Raw genomic sequence first — 22898 nt, 5'->3', positions numbered from 1 at the left:
GTTGATGGTCAAACCTGAGGATACACAGGTACTTTTAGTCTGAGTTTGTTCATATATGTCTTGTTTATATTTTGAACTTTGTGAGAAGACAGTCGATGTGTTCATCATGATGTTTGGGTGTAAAACAGATAATAATAGGTTCTCCATCTACAGAGACCGATCGATCGTATGACTTGATGATGAATCTTCAGAGCTGGGGCTGTATCATAACCAGGCTGTGAGTTGGATGAAGCATGGGTATGATACGACCTCAGTTTGGAGGTGATTCACTGCAGCTTCAAACACAAGCTTAACAAACTGACTGAGTCTTAGCTAACAACATATTTCACTCAATGCAAAATGCTCCTACTAACTTATTATCCTCATATTATCGAATGCCACTACTGCCCCCTGCTGTCATTGAGTGAAAATCACAGATGCTACCCAAAGGACCTACACCATGGGAAAGCCTGAGCAATCCACTTGGAACACAAATAAAACCAGTATAATAAAGTATAAACAAGAGTGGATGATATCCAGTTCAGTGAACAGAGTACAGTGAACTGGATATCATCCTATTTAGATATCAGACAACACTGCACTAGAATAAATGGTCTCAGTGTAACCTTTTAGACTGCACTGTTAGGGTAACTCAAGGGTCTATTTCAGGACTTCTTTTATTCAGTATCTATAACAATGATTTGTCAATTATCTGTGCTGATGTGACAATACAAATATACATAGATTACATGGTCATATATGTTCATTCTAAATCAAAACAGCAAGCAGTTTTACAACTCACAAGAACTATGGAGAACAGAGTTGATCAGCTGTTTCAGTCATGTCAGTCTTTGAATGTCTCCAAGACTGTTGTTAAGTTTTTCTTAATCAAAAAAGCCAACACTCCTCAAGCTCACCCTGAGATCTTAGGTCCTGTTCAGACCTGGTATTAACATCCATCCTGAGTTATCCCATCACATGTGGTCAGCTCTAAGTTCGGGTGTGAACACACCTAGGATGCACCCAAGACACATTTGAGATCTGATCTCTCAGACCACATTCAGAGGTGGTCTGTGCCACGTGTCCACTTTCTTTTAGCAGTGTCAACACAAATGTGTCATGGACCACAGTGAAGGACTGCCTCCTCTACTGATGTCTTCTGCCACAGTCTAATTAGTCCTGTCATTAAAAACTGATTTTTTTTTTAACTATTTCTAATGGATAAAACTGGATTTCACTGCAGAGCTGTGTGCAGCGCATTGATTTGCTCAACCTTTAATTACTGCTCGCTCTCTCACTCCCCCCTCTCTCACACACACACACACAGAAGCATGCCGGCAATGGACCCATCCCTCTGACTGGCTAAAAATAACACCACATACCTGTTTATTTGCATATGAAGTGATTGATTTTAAAGGACGTGTGAACTCAGAGCTGAACACTGTGATTGGATCACTGAAGACACATGTTAATACTAGGTCTGAACAGGGCCCTAGTTAAAGGAGAAAAGTACAAGTTATCAACCATTTTTAAATGTTTATAAGCTTGATTCTAGACTCCAAACATTATTAAATCATGCCTTACAAACATAGTTTTATTAATTTTGAATTTATTTGTAATTACTTAAATACAGGTGCAGCTATGATGTTCATGACTTTATACTATCACATCCCTCTTATTGTGCCATGTCCTGGTCACAGGCCTGTACAACAACAAAACAACACTTTACAAACTGTATAAAAAGGACTCTTAAAGCTATGGACAAAAAACATCATCACAATATTATTTTAAAACACAACTCATTGAGCTTTTACCTTTTTTTTTTGTTTGTTTGTTTATTTTATAAAATACAGCATAGTTGGCTCCAAAAGAGTTTGTTTTAATGACTCATTGTGAAATAGAACTCATGGGAAAACTTATATAAAACTCTTCTCAACTTCCTTTTCAATTACAGCAACAAAACAGTGGAATGATATTCCTCTAAATATTAGAGAGTGGAAGCCATAGTGCTTTTAAAACTGATGTTAAAAAATGGTTGAAAAACAAATAGTTATATTGTCATTAAGGTCTGATAATGTGTACAGACTGTTTATCATTCAGGTGTATTCATTAGTCTTGTGGAATTATTATGTTTTTATTGTTATATGTGCATTGTTGTATATATGCATATGGAAATTTGCATTGTGCTTTACATTTATTGTACACTGTTGCTGTTTTAAATAAACCAATAAATAAATAAAATTTTAATAATTTTAATAGATTTTGTCTGGTATGCTTTACACATATAATTATCATTAATGAAAACAGTCTGATTCACTTAACTTGTACTTAACTTGACAACTAAAGGTTTAAATCCTTATTTAAATTAAAATAGTCCCTTTTTATTTAAAAGTTATGAGTGTCTTGTAATTAGTGTCTTGATAGACCAAGATAAATGTTAATCAGCGTAAAGTTGTTCCTGTTAATATGATTTATTATTTCTATTAGACCAGTGGGTTCCGACAAGTTTGTCTTCAGACGTTTAAATCTAGAAATTACTAGCGACTCCTCACAGGTCATCACTTTGACTGTGGACAGTATCTTCTTAGATTTAATTTTTTTTTTTTTTTTTATTGGACTGAACTGATTAAATGATGCAAAGTTTCACGGGAAGGAAGGAAAGTATAGAAAAGTCAGAAGAATGCATTGTTTCATTGTTTCATCTGTTATGTCCTGTTTTCCTTAAATCTGTTGTTTGTTGTAAAATTACTACTTCATAAATTTAATGATAAACTTGCTTGTGTTTTGTCTCAATGGTCAACTGCTGATGTAAAACATAAAACTATGATATAAATTTTACAGTGCTGGCATAAAGCAGCTCAGAGCAGTGGAGACATCAAAGGGTTAAATCCAAAACGATCAACAGCCTGGTGAATCTGTAAAAAGGAGGCAGTGTCTGAGCAGATATAATGGTTGGACGGTTTGCTGTATTTATTGTATGACTATTTTTACAGACTTGAGTTCCATTTTTAATGGATGTCTGTGTATATGCCCATAAGTGTCAGATGAATTTAAAAATTCTTTGAAATTTAGTTTGTTGTATTTGTGCATTAACGCTGTTACATACATTTTTGAATTTAATGTAGTTCATTGTTCTTGTCCACAGTCGTGTTAAATTTAAGATAATTTGATAGGAGTTCTGAATGAAGCCCTCTCGGCTCGACAAAGCGGAACTATGTTCCTAACTGTGTTTCCAGTCGGGACAGGATCGCGGTTGCACGCGGGAAGCTTGTGCGAGATGGCGGTCGACGCTCATATCGTTTAGGACTCTTTTGGATCCGTCGTGTTGGATAAATTTCTGCCTTACCAGATCCCTGCTTCTGACCCCAGTTATGGAGGGGGGCAAACCCAGCCTGGCCCTGGTCTACCAGGCGGTCCAAGCCCTGTATCACGACCCGGACCCGGCCGGGAAGGAGCGAGCCTCGGTGTGGCTTGGAGAGCTCCAGAGATCGGTAAGAAAATGGGAGAGGCCGGGGAACCGAAGCAGCGGGGTGGAGGACTGAGGCGTCTGTGGGAGGTTTAATATTGTCTGTCTGGACCGGGTTTTAAGTGTTTACCTGCTTAAAAAAAGACCAGGTGAACTGAAGTGCGCAGTCTCAGAGGAGCCGCAGGATCCCGTTAGCATCACAGCTAAGCTAACCTAGCTAAATGAATGGATGAAAACACAAACTGTTAGCTGTGTGGTAGCTTCAATAACTGTCCGCTGTCAGGTAATAAGTTCAATATAGACGCTGTAGTTTTAAGTATAGGATGTTATCCCATCTAAAGAATTAAATGTTGTTGTTTCAGACTGAGCTTCTGTGTTTTAGTGTCAGGGGGGTTCAGCAGGCCTGATCTGTTGCACAGTGCTAACTCAGTTAGCATGTTAGCATGGCTATATCACTGCTACGGCAAAGTTTAGTCTCAGACTTCATGTAACTTGTCATTCTAGTTAAAGTCAGTGACCACTGGTTACTGTGATTAACGGGAAGGACTGGCCTACACCGAAAACCATTCAAAATGTTCCAGTTTTTACAACAGGGATGATTAAACAGTCCGTTCAGTCAGATACTGTAAGATTAAAGAAACACTGATTCAGATCAGTTTAACACTTTGTTGGTTCGTGAAGAATAAAAAATAATCGCACAGGTGTTCATGTTGATGCTGACATTTGTGTGTGTTTTGAAAATGTGACAAACGGAAGTGAGTTTCTGTATCACAGGGCGTGGCAAACACTTAGGCCAGGACCAGAGTTCAAGTTCTCGATCAGAGAATTTTGAAATAAGAGGCGATGTCTTCACACTGTTGTTCATTATCCCCCTTCATACTGCGTTTCTGTTGAGTGAAGGTTAACTTCATATTTACTGTTGTAGTTCCTGTTTATTCTCACCAGTGTCTGTGCCATGGACCTGAACCAGCAGAGTCTGGTTCTGATAGGACTCTAACATCTGATTGATTGTTAATCCCACATGAAACCAGCATCCAGCATCGCGATTGGCTCATAAAATAATGACATCAACAACCTGCTTCTGTCTGTTAACTGTCTTATGGACCGTGTTGAACCTGCACAGGTAATGATCATCCCAAAAGTAACTGTCACCACAGAGGTGACTGTCAGCTGGACTTGAGTCACCTGTAACAGCTTTAATAAAAACTGGTCTGGTTAAGAGAGAGCATCTGGTTATTCAACTCTGGGGATTCCGAAACACAGATGAGTCAGTTACTGAGGTGACTTTAACTCTGTGAACCTGTTCTTCCACTCACCTGAGAGAGCCTAACACAACAAGGAAATGTTTCCTCTTTCATACTGACTAGAGATCAGACTAGCATGCAAGTCTGACCAGGTCTGAGCTGGTCATCGTGATATTAAGACCTCGTCTGAGACATACAGAGTCAATGATCTGCATCCAGGTAATACAGTGTTTGACTGTACGACTCTACGAGCTTCAGATCTTATATCCAAAACGTTCTTCATCTTCATATTTAAGACTTCTGACTCTATGAACACTTCAGGTGATACTTACCTGTCTCAGTGATGTCACACAGTAAACTGCAGTCAGCGCAGCTTCTTAAACTGACCATATCTGACGTAATGACATCACTTCCTGCCCCTCAGATGTATGCGTGGGAGATCTCAGACCAGCTGCTGCAGCTCAAACAGGACGTGGAGTCGTGTTATTTTGCTGCTCAAACGATGAAGATGAAGATCCAGACCTCCTTCTACGAGCTTCCTCCCGAGACCCACAATGCACTGCGAGACTCTCTGCTGACCCACATCCAGAACCTCAAAGACCTGTCGCCCATCATTGTCACACAGGTAACGTCAATGTCCTGCTGGTTGCCTGTTCTTTTATCATCAGAGTGAGTGATAAAGCCTTTGACACTGGTTCTAAACAAGACCTTAGAAAACCCTGTGATTCTCCAATGTTTCTTTTAACTTTTTACTTGTGTGGGAGACCACAAACAGAACCAGATGCACTGGATTCATTTTATGGTTACGTTACATGACAGTTATGTTACCGTCACCTTCGTTATGTGTGGTTTGGTCCCTTCACTGTCTCTTTGTGACTGTAGTTGTAAAATCAGATTCCTGTTTCACAACCTGCTGAGTTTCGACAGCTTCAGTTAAAAGAACATGAACTAAAACAAAGTGTCTGCTCTGAAGATTTATCTTTGTCTGATTGGTTCTGACTCTGATCAGTAAAAAATGATCAGTTCAGGTGCTGTTTATTATTGATCTGTGAGAAGTTAAAGTGTCTGAAATGAAGCACTGAACATCTCTGCACCATCTGTCGAGTCACAGTTACATTCTGATTTTATCTGCATCATCATTACCCCTCTCTTTCTCCGTTAGCTGGCTTTAGCGATCGCAGATCTCGCTCTTCAGATGGCCTCGTGGAAAGGATGTGTTCACACACTCATAGAAAAGTAAGAATTCCAAGCATTATTGTTGTGATCTCTCTTTCAGCTGTTTCAGCTGTCACAGCTCTCCAATGAAATAACATGTTTCCCATTTGAAACAGTAAAATAATTGTAAATCAATATGTGAGGGTCAGTGTTGATATTAAATAAATCAGTGTATCATCACACTGTGCTGACAGACAGGAAGTACAAAGATGGTTTTATATTTGTTTCAGAAAAGGTGAAATATTTGAATTCACTGCAGACAGAGAGATTCTTTGTACTGACACAGTAGAAAACAGATGTGTGTTTAACACTTAAGTACTAAATATATAAGTACTTAAGTACTTAAATACTACAGTCAGGTGTCTTTAACATCTGCAAGACCTGCTTAATGTTTCACAGTCACACCTGTAATATTCACACCTGCGGATATATGAGAGTTATGTTTCTCTGAACTCGGCTGCAGTTATCCTCCTTGATATTCTGATTCATCTGCCTGTGTCTCCGCCCCCTCTCAGGTACAATAATGACATCAGCTCAATGCCCTTCCTGGTTGAGATCCTCACTGTGCTGCCGGAGGAAGTTCACAGCAGATCTCTACGAATTGGAGCCAATCGGAGGACAGAGATCATTGAGGATCTGGCTTATTACTCCAGCACCGTGGTCACTCTGCTGGTCTGTATCATTAAGCTTCATTTATATGAATGAACCACTGAGGACCTCCTGCTCGTTAACAGATTTATGGTCCGTCCAGGCACTGGTCAGGACCCTTTCAGGTCATCAGTTTCATTATCGTAATATCACAGAAACACCTTGAGGGAATTTCTTCAACTTCAGCAAAAACAAACACTGAACTGATGAGAGGTTGGTGGTCAAAGGTCACTGTGTCTTCAAAAAACATATTCATATTCATGCACTAATTATGACACAATTAAACTCAAGTGTCTAATTGGATAAAATTAAGTGATGACATTTTATATCCAAAAGTTCAAAAGTCAACTTCACTGTGACATCATAATGGTCTGGTCATTATCCAATACTGTAACTCAGAAAGGAGAGGTTGTCTGGTTGGTGTATCCAGTTTTCTGTTATCTCTTCTTTTTGTCTGTCTCTGTCTTCCCTCCCTCTCTCTGTCCTCCCTCCATCTCTCTGTCCATCCTCTCTCTGTCCTCCCTCCCTCTCTCTGTCCCCTCTCTCTCTGTCCTCCCTCTCTCTGTCCTCCCTCTCCCTCACTTGGGATAACAGATCAAGGTGTACAAAAGCTCTGCCTACTGACCAATGAATTCTCTTGAGAAATGACATCACCAGGTGCACAAATTTTGAGATTGCTTACAGACACTCCTGTGTGGGAGGGGCCCTCCTCTCTTCTTCTTTCATTTTTTTCTGTTGCTTCAACAATGTGAAACACATTTCATTGAGCTTGAGTGTGACAGCATCCAACAACAGAGACAGATGGAGGTATTATAATATTATCATTTTTTATTTGTCTGTTAGACCCCATTGGGGCTGCACCTGAAAGAATCAGGATAAAACACAAGTTTACAAGTTTGCTCTGGAAAACCTGCATTGACTTACTGAGTTAACCACTGTTAATAATGAAAAGATCCTGGATATTTTCAACATGCTTCATAGTTCTCAGGCCTCAGAACAAACTCTGAGACGTTGGATTTACATAAATAAATAAACATATATGATCAATAAATCTTTAATTCAGACCTTTAAAACTTCAGAGATGAGATGATGACAGATGACACCAAACTGTTTGTGTTTCTGTTGAATTTCAGACGACGTGTGTGGAGAAGACGGGTAACGATGAGAAGATGCTCATCAAAGTGTTTCGTTGTCTGGGCAGCTGGTTCAACCTGGGAGTCCTGGACAGTAACTTCATGGCCAGTAACCAGCTGCTCATGGTCCTCTTCCAAGTCCTGGTGAGATTCACTGTGTTTTACAGGGATATCTGCATGTGTGAGACAGGAAACATCAGTAGTTCATCAATGAAAAAGACCATAGACCATCTGATACGTTGGAGCACGGTAAAAACAGACAGATACTGAAAACACACCTGTTCTGTGTGTTGATGTTTCCTGATGTCTCCACAGCAGAGGGATGAAACCTCCACCAACCTCCATGAGGCGGCGTCGGACTGCGTCTGCTCTGCTCTCTACGCCATTGAAAACGTGGACACCAACATGGCATTAGCGCTGCAGCTCTTCCAGGGCGTCCTAACGCTGGAGACGGCCTATCACATGGCTGTGGCCCGAGAAGACCTCGACAAGTGAGGAGGGGCAGGAAATTGGTTCTGATGGTGTTATTCAGTGGACTACCAGTGTGTTGTCATCATTTATGTCCGATTTCTGTTCTCAGAGTGCTGAACTACTGCAGGATCTTCACTGAACTCTGTGAGACCTTCTTAGAGACGACAGTCAGGAGTCCAGGTCAGGGTATGGGAGACCTGAGAACACTGGAACTCCTGCTGATCTGTGCAGGACACCCGCAGTACGAGGTAAGACACACAACGTAACAGTAAAATTAACACTAAACATGCTGTCCTAGTTTGTTGATTATAAACCTGGTCTCTGTTCTGGTCTTTGTGGTCCAGGTGGTGGAGATTTCCTTTAACTTCTGGTACCGTCTCGGAGAACATCTGTATAAAATAAACGACGCAGCGCTTCACACCATCTTTAGACCGTACATCCAGAGACTTCTACACTGTTTGGCCCGACACTGTCAGCTCGATCCAGACCATGTAAGAACCCTGATCACGTTTACACAGGACCACCTCTAGATGATGAAATCCTGAACCTGAACTTTAATACTTAGCCATGCTTGTATTTATGAAAGAGTTACTCATCGAAACCAAACTGCTGTAGATGATTGACCTGAAACATTTTGACCCAACAGGAGGGAATCCCAGAGGACACAGATGATTTCGGAGAGTTCAGGATGAGGGTCTCTGACCTCGTTAAAGACGTCATTTTTCTTGTTGGATCCATGGAGTGTTTCTCTCAGGTAAGGGTTAGGGTTAGGATGACCACAAAGCCTCATTTTCTGTTTGGTGAATGACAATGGCCAATTTTTACTCTGTTTCTCAGTTATATTCCACATTAAAAGAGGGGAATCCTCCCTGGGAGGTGACAGAGGCTGTTCTCTTCATCATGGCTGCAATTGCAAAAAGTGTTGATCCGTGAGTATCTAAGGAGTCTTTTTATCTTTTGAAACCAACAGGAAGTGAAGGAAACGGACACATTTAGATTTAAAGACAGGAGTTACTGTCAGACCTAACGTTTTTTTTTCTTTTAGTTCAGTTTAAACTGATTTCTCCTCTGACTGTGTTCAATTCTCAGAGAGAACAACCCAACGCTATCGGAGGTGCTGCAGCAGGTGGTCTTACTTCCTGAAAGTGTCCACATGGCAGTTCGATACACAAGCATCGAGCTGGTTGGAGAGATGAGTGAGGTTGTGGACAGAAACCCGAGATTCCTCGGTAGGAAGAATAAAATCGGATGGTCTTTTTTTAGATGGTCTGATCTTATTAAAGACAAAAATCAGCTGTTGTTTTCCTCTAAGATTTAATCAACAAAACATTAACAGATAGTCAGGTCTGTAGTAAGTTGAACACCTGTAAAGGTCTAATGGAAGTTAGGTTTTACTGTGAATTTCCTTTCAGGCCCTGTGTTGAACTACCTGATGAAGGGTCTTGGAGAGAAACCGCCAGTTGACTTTTATTTTTTTAAACTATTTATTTCCTGTCAGACCCTGTGTTGAACTACCTGATGAAGGGTCTCAGAGAGAAACCTCTGGCCTCAGCAGCGGCAAAGGCGATCCACAACATCTGCTCAGTCTGCAGAGATCACATGGCTCAACACTTCCAGGGTCTGCTGGACATCGCTCGCTCCCTCGACTCCTTCGCCCTGTCCACAGAGGCTGCCGTAGGACTACTCAAAGGTAAATCAGTAGACCTGTTGTGACATCATCAGGTCAGTACACTTGTAGTTACCTGTGATTTATAGAAACTCCAGGAGGTGACATAGGAACCATCATGGTTAGGGTATGTTACAGGTATGTTCTCACCTGTGTGTTTACCTGTACAGGTACAGCTCTGGTCCTGGCTCGTCTTCCGCTGGAGAAGATCGCAGAGTGTCTCAGTGATCTCTGTGCTGTTCAGGTCATGGCTCTAAAAAAGGTGAGTCACCTGTTTGAATGTGTTCATGTGAGGTTCAGACTCACACTGACTGTTTCTGTGTTAAAGTGTGTTAACTTGTGTTGATGTGTTAACGTATGTTGACTTCACCTGTTTTTTGTTTTTTTTGTCTTCATGACAAAATGAAAACATTCAAACTAAAACCAGGTTTCATGTATTTGTTGTTTCAGCTTCTGGCAGAAGAATCTACAAACGGTAAATCAGCTGATCCCACTGTCTGGCTTGACAGACTGGCTGTTATCTTCAGGTGAGTTGACCTGTTCATTTACCTGTAGTTAAACTTGATTCAAATGAACGAACACTGAAGGTGTTCATACCTTTTGTTTGTTTGTTTTTCCTTCAGACACACAAACCCCATAGTAGAGAACGGACAGACTCACCCCTGTCAGAAAGTCATCCAGGAGGTAAATCACCTGATCTCACCTGTGGTTTACCTGGAAGGGTCATTTTAATATTTACACATAGAAAGTATTTTATTAATTAAATAACCTTGATCCTGTGACTCACCCGTAAGATCATAGTTGTCATGTGACTCACCTGTAGATAATGTGTCCTGTGACTCACCTGTAGATCATATATGTGTCAGGTTACTCACCTGTAGATCATACTTCTGTCTTGTGACTCACCTGTAGATCTGGCCGGTGCTGTCGGACACTCTGAATACTCATCAGGCTGATAACAGGATCGTGGAGCGATGCTGTCGCTGTCTCAGGTTCGCTGTCCGATGTGTTGGGAAAGGCTCCGCCTCCCTGCTGCAGCCACTTGTCACTCAGGTGAGACACACCTGCACTTGTTGTGTTTCTCTTCAGTATGTTTATTAAGTTTCACCAAACAAGAATGTTCTTGTTGTGTATTGATCAGTTCATCCTCAGGGAGGCGCTGTTTGCTGTGATCACTTGTTAAATCACACCTGTGGCTGAAGATTGATTTTTATGATCAATTAGTCAGGTTAAATTCTTATTGATCAGTCAGTTGATAAAACAACGGGAGCTTAATGAACACTTCAACAACCTTTAATCTACCTGTTCACCTGTGATCTGATTGGATATTTGTTGTCATCAGATGGTGAGTGTGTACCAGGTATATCCACACTCTTGCTTCCTGTACCTGGGCAGCATCCTGGTGGATGAGTATGGCATGGAGGAGGGTTGTAGGCAGGGACTACTCGACATGTTACAGGTAATAATACACCTATACACCAGTTAAACTCACCGGTACACCATGAATAATGATGATGATGGTAGTGGTAGTAATGAGGATGATGATGACCTCTTCCTCCTTCAGGCTCTGTGTATGCCAACGTTCCAGCTGCTGGAGCAGCCAAACGGTCTGAGGAATCATCCCGACACCGTGGATGACCTGTTCAGACTGGCCACCAGGTGAGTTTGCAGGGTCACCTGAGCAGATATGGTTTACCTGCTGAGAGTTGAGTCAGGAACATACTCTGACACCTGAAATTTAACTGTATGGTTATGTGTATATCTTCTCAGGTTTGTGCAGAGGAGTCCCGTCACTTTACTTAGCAGCAGCATCATCGTTCACATCATCCAGTGCGCAATTGCTGCCACCTCATTGGACCACCGAGACGCCAACTGCAGCGTCATGAAGTTTGTCCGGGACCTCATTCACACTGGGGTCGCCAACGATGTGAGTCGATGAGGAACACAGATTTAAAATGAAACAACAGGACACTGAGCAGGTTACAATGTAGAGCTGCTGATTGTCTCATTGTCACTGTCAAATCACAGATAGCTGATATTGATCGTTACAGAGAGAGAGAGAGAGACACACACACACTGACAGACAGACAGACAGACAGACAGTGAGAGAGAGTGTACCATGAAAAGCAGCAAGTTAAGAAATAAAAGATTCTGTCTGATTCATTCTGTCTCTAGATCTGTGTAATCACTTCAGTTACAATCAGCTGGTCGCTGTGTGTGTGTGTGTGTGTGTGTGTGTGTGTGTGTGTGTGTGTGTGTGTGTGTGTGTTTATGGTCATATACATGAAACTATGGCAGGGCAAATTAATCTTAATTTAATTTAACTTTAATTTAATTACAAATAATGATGATAATAAGTTAATACATTAATGGGAAAACGAGTCAAATATGGTGTTGACATCGACTAAGGCAGAGATAATTGTTGACCACTGAGATCATCGATCGTCCCTCAGCACAAACCTACGACAGTGTGTACATCAGGAACCTTAACACTTGTCTGTCAGCACAGGGCTAGGGTCTGTCTCTCTCTCCTCTGTCTCTCTCTCCCACATCAGAAACATAACTCCTGTCTCTCTGCAGCATGAGGAAGACTTTGAGGTGAGGAAACAGCTGATTGGTCAGGCCATGGAGCAGCACGGTCAGCAGCTCGTCACTCAGCTCATGCACTCGTGTTGTTTCTGTCTCCCGCCGTACACGCTGCCCGACGTCGCCGAGGTGCTGTGGGAGGTCATGGTGTTTGACAGACCTGTGAGTAAACACACCAACACCTGGTCAGGTGTATCAGTCAGGTGGCACCTGTGGTTCCTGACTGTTGTCTAACCTGTTGTTTCAGACATTCTGTCGCTGGTTAGAAAACGCTCTGAAAGGTTTACCAAAGGAGACATCAGGAGGAGCCGTGACCGTCACTCACAAACAGCTGACTGACTTCCACAAACAGGTGACCAGGTGAGATGCAGCACCGGCAACACAAGCAGCAACAATCAAAACTCTCAGCAGGTGATCCAGCTGGTGTATGTGTGGAGAAACAGTGAGGCATTCAGGGACATGTGCAGACAGTGACGCATTCCGGGACGTGGAGAGACAGTGGCATTCAGGGACGTTTTACACAGTATGGGACATGTTGATTGTTTGTTCAAGTGTGCTGATTGGTCGTCTCAGCAGCCTGAGGCTTATGACAGGTTTCTGTCAATCTGAAGATGGAACGCAGAAAAACTGGAGTTCTTAAGGCGAGTTCAGACGTGTCCTGACTTTAGACGTGACCTGACTTTACCTGAACACACTGAACTGTGGGAGGGGAGTGTTTCTGTTACTGACTCAACCTGGTCTAAGTTTCCCCACATTTTTTTACACCTGCTGGAGTTTCTCAGGTTTTTACCTGTAAAGTAAAAAGTTAAATGTTTGTATTAAAACTGAAGTTGCTGTTTTCACAGAACAATCAATTCTAACACTTGAACAAACGGCAACAGCTGCAAGAACACAAACTTAACAAACAGACATGACAGGACTTTAACACAGGGGTGACTGGCTGTTACCATAGTTACAGTGTCTGTCACTGTCCACTAGCTTTGCAGTAATGCTGTTGTCAGACTGTTCGTATTCATGTTGTTGTTTCTTCTCTTCAGTGCTGAGGAGTGTAAACAGGTGTGTTGGGCCATCAGAGAGTTCACCAGACTGTTCCGATAGCTGCAACCTTCACACAACACCAGGTGAGTGTTCACACAGGGTAACACTTGAACCAAACACAGATGACAGGAACATTGAAACCTGTGGCTTCACTTTAATCATTATGTTGTTTCATTTTTGAATTTGATAGTTGATGTTCATTACTGAGACATTTAGTCTGTAATAATCGCTGATGACCTGTGGGATCTTTCACAACATTTGTCACACGCCTGTCGCCAGGTGTGAAGACTCAACAACACTGATAAAAGGTCAGAATCCTCTGTGATTTTACCATCATGTACTGAACTTTGCTTTTCTGTCTTCAGGTTAAATGTTTTGTTGACCAACATTCAGAGGTGACGGCAAAAAGCTGCGACTGCAGACGAGGATCCAAAGGGACGGGATTATGATGATGATGATGATGAAGATGGAGGGACTTCGAATGTGAAACAGGACGAATCACTCTGAAAGACTGACAGAGTAAGGACTGATTGGACAGACTGAGTCCTCTCCCGCAACCCCTGAGCTCACCTGAGCTCACCTGCAGCAGGTGTCAGGTGGGCGGGGTCAGGACCGGGAGGAGTTCACTAAGTGAACTGATGCAGATCAGTCCTGTTGGATCTTCACTAGTGATAAATCAGAGGATGTGCCTGGTCAACAGTTTTTAAGAGATGATTTATTTTTGGGACTTTGGTCGTGATGTTTAATGTCCGTGCCATAAAAAAAGCCAAACATTTCCCATGATGCTTTTGGCTGAGCGGCTGCCTGAGGAGGCGTAGTGCTGGAGGATTTGGCGTCACCTTTGACCTTTTTAACTTTGGTTGAATTTTAGTTGTTTTTCCACAAAGTGAGACAGAGGGAACTCTGGGTAATGAGACAGAGAGACTGACACCATGACATCATCGGTGATGTAGCCTTGTTGTAAACAATAAAAAAAAAACAGCTGAAACAACAAACTGATGGTTCAGTGTTTGAATGTTTGAGGTAGCACAGGTACAGTTGTTACACCACAGAGCTCCACCTGATGCAGCTGTGAAAGTCTCTCTCCCCCAAAGCTGAAACAAGCTCAAAAAACAGAAAACTCACCTTTCTGCATTTGTTCAGGTAAGTTTTTAAGTGTGAAACTGGCCCCTGTGTTTGATGAACAAAGATACTGCAGATTTTCACAGTGGGAGTTTTAGCCCTGATCTGCCACGGGCAGTTTTTCAGGTTTGGTCCATCAGAATTACAAGAAGACTGAGACTCACACAGGTGGGACTCCTGCATTACAGGTGTTTTCAAATGGTTTCATGAGAGAAAACACGTGATGGCCTCATTCACTACATCTGGCATTTATTGTTTCTATTCAATTCTATTTAGTCTATAAAGTGACACAAAACTATATAAAAATATTGATCTTAAGTTCAAGGTAACCAACAGAAGGAGGTGCTTATTGATTATTGGCTGAAACAATCAGCGCAACTAGTCCCAGCAACAATTTGTTTATTTTGTCACACATCCTCACAGCATGTTACCAGTGTAACCAGCAGACACACTGATGGTTGAATTTCTCCCAGTAAGAAGCAGATAAAGAAATCCAGATGTTATTGATCCATGAGTGAGTCATCAAATCAGTACAACTACAGCCTGTGATGATAAAGATGCAGAGGTCTGCAGCAGGTCTGTGATAACTGAGGCTACAGCAGAAGTTTATAGGCGTGTGAGAACCATGATGAGTCCAGGTGTCTTCACTTTGTTACCTGACACCATCTGATAAATAAATGTGAGCAGGGGAGGTCACTGCTGCCCTCTAGGTAATGTGATGTCATCATTACACCTCTGTCCTTTGTCTTTACCTGTGGAGACCCTGTTGTCACCTGATACTTGGACCTGAACCAGCAGAGCCCGGACCACTTCCTGGGAACCCGAACCAAAGCATAAACATTTCATCACAGATACTGATAACTTTCATCCAGACAGAAACATGGATTTCATCTTCACTACAGAGCAAATCTGATAATTAAAGTCTAAATTGAGAAATATTCAGTGTAAGTACAGAAATCTGGCATTCAGAACATTTTGTGTTAATCTTAGATTTTATTAATTCTTTTAAAACCACAACTAACGATTATTTTCATTAAAATTCATCAACCAATTGTATTCTCAATCATTTAGTTTATAAAATCTTAGTAAATAAAGACAAATACTATCAGTGTCTCATTTTCAGATGTCTTGATTTGTCCGACCAACAGATTCAGTTACTGTGATACAAACACGAAAACTTAAAATACCCATGTCTGAATTTCTGATTAATTTTACATTTATGAATTTATCCAAAGCGACTTACAAGTGAAGGACATCAGTGAAGCTTCACCACGGTGGGAAACCTTGGTGTAAGTGAAGGTCTACATCTACTTAATAAGTGAAGGAGATCAGGTAAAGTGAACTGAGAGTCAGAGCTAGTTAGACGTGTTAGAGGTGTTAGGAAAGGAGGTGCTCTCTGAAGAGAGGAGGCTTCAACAAAGCCTTGAAGATAGAGAGGGATGCCCCTGCTCTGATAGACTCGTCGATCTGTTGACTAATCGATTCAGCTCCACTTTTTTGTCCCTACGATGAAGGAAAAGTCAGGAGGTCACTAAAATCTTAAGGCTTCATCCACTGAGAAATGTTTTCTGAAGTTTGTCTATGGAACCAAAATAATGAGACAGTACAGACCATGAAGTCATTTATGTATCTGGACTGAGGACTAAGGACCAGATCCCAGTGAAGTTTCCTGGTTAATAAATTAAAATAACATGAAGAATGAAATAATACTGCAGTGGTGTTTATTGAAATCCTGAACTCACATGATGTAGAATAAAGTGGTCATTGAACATGTCCGAGGTTAACTCAGTTCAACACTGATGATCGCTGTCAGCTGACAGACGAAACATTTGTTTCACTTCCTGTAAAACTGAGCTGAGATCAGCTGATGAAACAAGTTTGATGTTTTTTTCTCTGCAGACAAAATTTTATTTTCTAACTTAAGTTCAGTTAAATAAACCGGATAAAAAATTTAAAACGTGTTTATCTTTGAAATAATCTTTGTTCTGATTAGTTTTGATTGATCATCAATAATCTTTAACAGAAGCTGTAGAAACAATCAGAGCAGCATTGACCTGAACTCATCAGGACTTGACGGTGTAAAGAGTTACTTAAAGGGCCAGTTAAGAGGTTAATACAAACGCCTGGCGAGTACAGAGACTATGGACAGGAAGTGGATTCACCATCAGTTTCAAGTCCTCCTGAACCTATACAAGTGCTGTGGCTGTTGATCAACCATCCCCCCATCAGAGTCCTCAGGGGATGCTGGGGGTTCAGGGACCCTAGATGTGTTGGATCAGGACACATTGGGGGTCCAAGGCCCCTGTATGTGTTGGCTCTGCAGGAGCCTTTGTAGCTCTTTGAACTGCTCTACCGTCTGGTCCTTCACATCAGGGTTTGAGATCTGGAGTCGGATGCTGTCTGTGGACCAGCTGAGTTCTCCAGAGAACATCTCAGTCAGGATCCGAGCCACCACAGGAACCACCTGAGGACAGCAACCAGGTTAAAACTGGATAACCAGGACCAAAATGAAAACTGGGTGAAAACAAGAAGCACAACAACATGTTACTGCTGGAAATTTGTCAAAACAGCCTAAACTTTTGGTACAGTTGCCCCAAAGCTTGTCACAGTCCACAAATCTGGTTTTATTGTCCCCCAAATGATCACATTCACAGGAGGATGTTGGTCCACGTGACAAATTTGCAGTATGACTGTTTTTAATAGTTAAATTCCGACAGTACACTCAGAGTTCCCATCTCATCACCAGCCTGCTGACCTGGACAATGATGAGTTTCTTCTCTTTGGGTTTCTTGTCGGGCCAGTCCTCCCCGAAACAGAAGTAGATCTCAAAGGGTGGAGGGTTCGGAGCTTCACCTTTCTGGAATAGGATCAGTCCTGAGGGCAGAATGTTTATTTGAACATGAGGCTCAGAGAAGAAACTAAACTTTCAGTGAAAATTTCTGACAGCAGTGCATTCAAACTCATCACCTTGCAGGAAGTCATTGAGGCTGAACACTTTAATCTTCTTCTCCCTCTCCATGGGATTTGGTGGACCCTGTTCAGGCATGCCTGGTCCAGACCAGAATACCTTACATTGACAGAGGCGGACGGCATAGATGTCCTGTTCGCAGATCTCCAGGATCAGACCTCTGTCCATCACATCCAGCAAGGCCTCGGTGTAGAACCGTTGCTTCTGATTCTGGATCTCAGATGTACCTGGGAACAGGACCTGCTGCAGGTTGACGGGTCCAAACAAGTCCACCTGCTCCGGGGTCGGTTCTAGGTGTCCATAGTACAGACGGCAGCCCTGAGGGTTACTGACAGTCAGAGACAACATGGTCCGGCCCCGGTACTGGAACTTCAGGTCTAGATCTGTTACTACAGCAAGAGAGAAAGGACAGTTACTGTGGCAACAAAAAGAGAAGACTGTTACTACAGCAACTTAGAGATAGGGACTATTACTTTTTCTGGGCCTCTTCAGCGTCGGTGAATTGTTGAAATGTTCAATGTGAAAAATGTAACTGAATCATGTGTGAAGCCCACGGGAGCGTTAAGTTGTCATTAGAGCATCATCAATCCTCAGTGGTTTGAATCAGCTCCTTCCTGTTTGTCCATGTGAGCCATTTATTTCAGTCAATAAACTAAAGTTCGAAAAGATTTGGTTAGACTGGCACATTGCTTGTTCCAGTGGTCCCCAACCTTTTCCAACTCAAGGCCATTCGATGTTGATGGCTCACATCTGACGCATTAAGAATGAGGCCAAATAACACCTCAGTATTTTTAATTTGATGATGATGATGATTGAACATTTCTGACGTTAGTCCTGACTTTAGTCCTGATGTTAACCTCATAGCAGAACAACAATAAAGCTCTCTCCCTCTGTTTCTCTCTCTAAGACACATTCTGCGTCTTCATGATGGAGACCAGTTACCTTAACCTACTGCCAGCTGAGTAAAACCTTGTGGACCTGTGACGACCTCTTTAATGGATGCACACACATAAAAAACAACAACAAACAGAACATACATCAGAGATCACTGGTTAAAGGTCAAAGGTTGCACTCACGTGGGACGCTGCTCAGCAGGTCATACTTGCAGGGCTGGTGGTTCTGAGGATCCCCCTGAGTCTCGATGCCTCCCATGCTGCTGGCCTCCATTAGGTCTGGCTCGGGGCGAGCAGAGGAAGCTGAGGGAGGCAGGGAGTTCAGGTCCTGGAGCCCGTTAGAGAGTCCAGCAGGATGGACGAAGCTCCCCTGATCCACCATCTGACCCCCTGCCTGGAGGTCCGAGATCATGGGGAGGTCAGAGGTCATGGGCAGGACTCTGTCGGGGAGGAGGGGCATCGGGATCACATGAGGAGGTCCAAACGTCCCACTGGTAGATAAACTGAACTGATTCACTTCTGAATGAGCTGAGAAGGAGCTGAAGGAGGGGGGGTCACTGATCCTGGGGTCTGATGAGACATTACATCATCAGATTACACTATCATCAACCATCAACCTTGTTTCCATGGAGACAGTACAGTAAGTTTTACTCACTGATGGTGAGGTCCATTAGGTTTGGCATCTGAGAATGAAACAGGGAAGTTTTCATCAGTCAGGTGATAAAATGTGAAGAAGCTGTATTTTAGATTTCTACACATTTGGTTCCTCACCTCCTCTTCTTCCTCATCAACACCATCTGAAATAAATAAAACATAGTCTGACATCAGGAAGCACTCAACAGGAACCGTGGAGGTAGTTTCTATTCATGTGAAACAGTGGATCATTCATTCCTATAATTTAAAAATTAGATGTAATAAACTGGGATCAGTCTGGTGACCAGTTCCAGGGTTAGGGTTAGGGTTAGAGAACAGGAAGATCACCTCTGCACAGGTATGAGATCATTAAAGTGAGGATCACCTGGGTTCCCTGGCTGCTCGCAGACCTCGTAGATCTTGTACGGTTGGACCGGAGTCTCTTTAGTGCCGTCATACTTCAGCTGAAACTCTCGGCTCTTGTTCAGAGCACAGCGAAGGTTTGCTTTCCACTTCGCCGGGTCGGGTTCATCCACACCTTCCTGATATTTTCCTGTCTCCAGAGCCCACGCCTGGAAGACAAGAGCAGGGTTTATATTAACTTTATGTTCATGTACGTATATTTACATCTATGTTTACATCTATTAAAGAAATAAATAGTGTGATTTTTTCACATGCAACAAACTATAAAAACAGCAGCAGATCTCACTGTTGATTTATCACAACAATCTTGAGACAAGTGCTTCAGTAAAGACAAAAATATCTCCTTAAAAAAAGCTGGACATGTTTTCAAACCAAATGTGTAAAATCATCTGAAAGGTTTAATGATCCACTTTAAACAGAGTGAGAAATAAAAACAGAAGCAGAAAAGAGGAAGTGACATCATCAGTAAAGTTCAACATGTTTGTTATTGAGAAAGTGAAAACTTGAGAAACTGAGGAGCAGCTTTACTGTCATTCATTCAGTCAGTTATATTTTCATTAAAACATACACTCATCAGTTTTTTGTTTCTATTTAATTGTCACAACTTCATTTTAATTTTCACTGTAACTGTCATCTCTTCAGTAGAGTTATGTTCTTTATTTTATGTCTTTATATCTGAGTTTAGAACCTCAGCCAACTCAACCCTGAATGACTAAACCTCGACTTCACTTTCTGAGAGTCTTCTTTCATTTTTCAGTCACTGAACAATTTTGATGAATGTCCTGTGTGCTAATCAATTATCAATGAGGCTTCTGTCTCTAACCAAAGCAAATTAAATAGAGATCCACAGGCCGAGTCATTTACAGAGGCGCTTCAGCATCACATTACTGGACATCACAGAGATTACACATAAACTACACACCTACCTGCGTTCGTGCATCACACAGTTAATGAGTTGACCTATCAGCTGTTAATTGAGAGGTTCAGACCTTGAAGATGGTGTTCTCTTCATCTGACACTGGCGTGTGGCGTGTCGCGTGTTTCCAAGGGATCTGGAAAAGTCGGTGCTCTGGAGTGAGCCACTGTAGACCAGGATACCTGCCGCTGTTCACCTGAGCCAGGAGCCAGGGCTTCAGACGGATCCTCCGAGGCTGGACGCTCATGGTAGAAGGGGACTAGAAACACTGAGAGGGGATTGGGAGAACCTGGGTGAACAGGAGAACAGGATGAACTCACAGCAAACAACACTGCACTGCTTCATAACTTAAGACTTGAGAAATATGAATTTATTTGTGGCTGTGTTACCATGGTAACCGTGACCTTCAGTATTATTAAATCCTTACTCTGAATCTGACCTGCAGAGAGACAGATCCACACTTTATTTGAACAAACTGTTTGTCCTGAGCTGAGGTTTAAGTAAAGGTTTAAGTTTTCAACATGAAGAATCAGTCACATAAATCTGCTCAACTGTGTTGAGGCTGTTTTTGTTCCTTAAAAGTTGGGTTGAGAAGTCAGTGAGTCACAGTCCAAGTCTCAGACCTCAGACCAGATCTCTGATCAGGATCCATGTGGTCCCGAGAAACTAAATCAGGGTTTAATTAGAGAAACCGAGCGCGCGCGTGGGTGTAGTGATTTCAATGATGGACTCACCTGGTCCTGGTCTCGATCCTGGTCCTGGTCCTGGTCCCGGTCCTGGTCTCGATCCTGGTCCTGGTCCTGGTCCTGGTCCTGGTCCGTAAGACGTCAAACAGTCGCAGGTTCAGATTAAAATCGCCTCCAGCGTCTCGGTGACGTCAACCAACAAACAATACAACAAACAAACAAACAGAATCTCGGTGAGAAAAGTAACAAGAGTCAGAAAAGAAAAGGAGAAACGTGATGGGGCTCGGTGATCCGTTTCAGGTCAGGTCAGGTCCGACGCAACCACTACTACTTCCTCTCTGACTGTTCACGACTAACAAAATAAAAGCTTTGTTGGTTATTTTACTGATACAATTTGATGTATATAATAATTATAATATGAATAATAATAATAAATATATTCACTTTGTGTTTTTGTCAAATAATTTCCTGTGTTACAAAGTCAGGAAACAAGGATCTGTGCTCTGATTGGGTGAATGTTGGAAGAGAAAAAAGCTCAATGTGAGAAGAGAACGTTTTAGAAATGCTGAGACAAAATATACATATACATGAATACATGATTTAAATCTGTATTGATTCAGTTACTGTCACTGCTCTGTCGGTCTCACCGCATTTATGCTCTCACTTCTAAACAAAAAATAAGGTGGCGCCTATTATTTGTTGTGAAGGTGTGTCAGGTTGTTTCCGGCCTGTTACGTCTCTCTGGAGGCGACTTTACAGTCTAAAAGAGTTTTTACTGAAGTTGAACTGCTTCAGGTTCCTCCCTTCCTCCTTCCGCCGCTAACGGAAACTAAGAATGAAACAAACTTAGATAATCGATGATAGTGACTAATGATCAGTTATACTGACTAATGATCACTGACTAAAAATCCATACTACTGTCTAATAATCAATAATACTGACTAATGATCAATAATCTTGACCGATTACCGTACAGACACTAACAAAAGAAGGAACACTGATGAAACATGTAAACACATATGAACAGACATTAACATATAAATAAATATAAACACATATGAACAGACATTAACCCCCTGAGTCTGGTCCTGTTTCTTCTTCTTCACTGGTGAACTGTTGGTTTCTGGACCTGATTCTGTAAACAGCCTTTAGATAATGTTTGTTATGAATTCACATTGATTCACATTTTCTCTTTTTATTGGTTAGCATGACAGTGAAGAAGCACCTTGATGCATGTTAACATGATGTGTGTGGTGACCAGCAGGAGGCGCTGCAGACTAACTGAGCTGATCTCAGGTCAGAATCAGTCAGAACCAAAGCTCATTTACAAAAACAATGAATTACTGTGAACTGCTGCAGCAAACAAACAGCTGACTGCTGTGAAGCAACACCTGTACACAAGAGGAGGAGGCATCTGAACAGCTGGAGACATCTGTAGCTCTGACCTGTGGAGGAGCTGTGTTGTGATGGTGGCCTGCTGTGGCTCCGTGGTCACGTGTGTGAATATGAACATGTTATGTGTGTGTGTGTTGATGTTCATGTATAAAGAAGCCATGACACTGAAGATGATGTGTTTAAGGTCCATGTTTGGCTGTTTTTTTTTAGCTCTTTGTGTCACATTCAGAGCTGCTGTAGCTGTTGATGTTTATTACCTGCTCAGGTGTGTCTTCAAGTGTGTGTGTTCATATGTGCTCTGGTTAAGTTAAGTTGCTGTATTGAGAAGCACTTTAGATAGTGAGAAATGTCATATTTGAAGAAGGTTTACTGTGGATTATTTTTTATCACACTACAACACAAAGAATCAAAAAACA

General features: G+C 42.0%; 2 protein-coding genes across 3 annotated transcripts; one reads left to right on the top strand and one right to left on the bottom strand.

The window, feature by feature from the left end:
- Nucleotides 1-3218: 3218 nt before the first annotated feature.
- Nucleotides 3219-14441, top strand: tnpo3 (transportin 3). Its single transcript, XM_071502000.1, has 23 exons — nucleotides 3219-3470; nucleotides 5114-5314; nucleotides 5852-5925; nucleotides 6420-6576; nucleotides 7686-7829; nucleotides 8001-8176; nucleotides 8266-8404; nucleotides 8501-8647; nucleotides 8803-8910; nucleotides 8994-9085; nucleotides 9246-9385; nucleotides 9655-9846; nucleotides 9993-10084; nucleotides 10273-10349; nucleotides 10446-10506; nucleotides 10735-10875; nucleotides 11165-11281; nucleotides 11387-11481; nucleotides 11593-11749; nucleotides 12403-12570; nucleotides 12656-12768; nucleotides 13446-13529; nucleotides 13812-14441. Exons 1-22 carry the CDS (start codon nucleotides 3351-3353, stop codon nucleotides 13504-13506), a joined length of 2772 nt encoding a protein of 923 aa, XP_071358101.1. The 5' UTR covers nucleotides 3219-3350; the 3' UTR covers nucleotides 13507-13529; nucleotides 13812-14441.
- Nucleotides 14442-15541: 1100 nt separating this feature from the next.
- On the bottom strand, nucleotides 15542-21394 carry irf5 (interferon regulatory factor 5). 2 transcript variants are annotated; one of them, XM_071502001.1, is made up of 9 exons: nucleotides 21136-21394; nucleotides 20475-20690; nucleotides 19448-19634; nucleotides 19201-19226; nucleotides 19085-19112; nucleotides 18613-18999; nucleotides 17536-17925; nucleotides 17324-17442; nucleotides 15542-17032 (listed from the first exon to the last, which is right to left on the bottom strand). In XM_071502001.1, the coding sequence occupies exons 2-9, from the start codon at nucleotides 20646-20648 to the stop codon at nucleotides 16844-16846; spliced, it is 1500 nt and encodes a 499-aa protein (XP_071358102.1). In that variant the 5' UTR covers nucleotides 20649-20690; nucleotides 21136-21394; the 3' UTR covers nucleotides 15542-16843. The 2 variants fall into 2 exon arrangements, with proteins under 2 accessions (XP_071358102.1, XP_071358103.1); XM_071502002.1 differs by having other exon boundaries at nucleotides 20475-20669; nucleotides 21136-21220.
- Between the last annotated feature and the right edge of the window lie 1504 nt (nucleotides 21395-22898).

Source organism: Trachinotus anak, unplaced genomic scaffold (genome assembly GCF_046630095.1).
Source record: "Trachinotus anak isolate AG129_WGS33_773 ecotype Australia unplaced genomic scaffold, CSIRO_AGI_Tana_v1 ptg000018l, whole genome shotgun sequence".
NCBI classification, from domain to species: Eukaryota; Metazoa; Chordata; class Actinopteri; order Carangiformes; family Carangidae; genus Trachinotus; species Trachinotus anak.
The sequence above is the reverse complement of the archived record's forward strand: the minus strand, read 5'-3'. Positions and strand labels throughout refer to the sequence as shown.

What these genes read in the sequence shown, in the direction of transcription:
- tnpo3 (XM_071502000.1), top strand. Translation starts at nt 3,351, where the DNA reads ATGGAGGGGGGCAAACCCAGCCTGGCCCTGGTCTACCAGGCGGTCCAA. An exon ending in GCCCGAGAAGACCTCGACAA is followed by an intron (nt 8,177 to 8,265) that starts GTGAGGAGGGGC and finishes TTCTGTTCTCAG; the next exon opens with AGTGCTGAACTACTGCAGGA. An exon ending in CTGTTCAGACTGGCCACCAG is followed by an intron (nt 11,482 to 11,592) that starts GTGAGTTTGCAG and finishes ATATCTTCTCAG; the next exon opens with GTTTGTGCAGAGGAGTCCCG.
- irf5 (XM_071502001.1), bottom strand. Translation starts at nt 20,648, where the DNA reads ATGAGCGTCCAGCCTCGGAGGATCCGTCTGAAGCCCTGGCTCCTGGCT. An exon ending in CGAGCAGCCAGGGAACCCAG is followed by an intron (nt 19,227 to 19,447) that starts GTGATCCTCACT and finishes TATTTATTTCAG; the next exon opens with ATGGTGTTGATGAGGAAGAA. An exon ending in CCTGCTGAGCAGCGTCCCAC is followed by an intron (nt 17,926 to 18,612) that starts GTGAGTGCAACC and finishes CTCTTGCTGTAG; the next exon opens with TAACAGATCTAGACCTGAAG.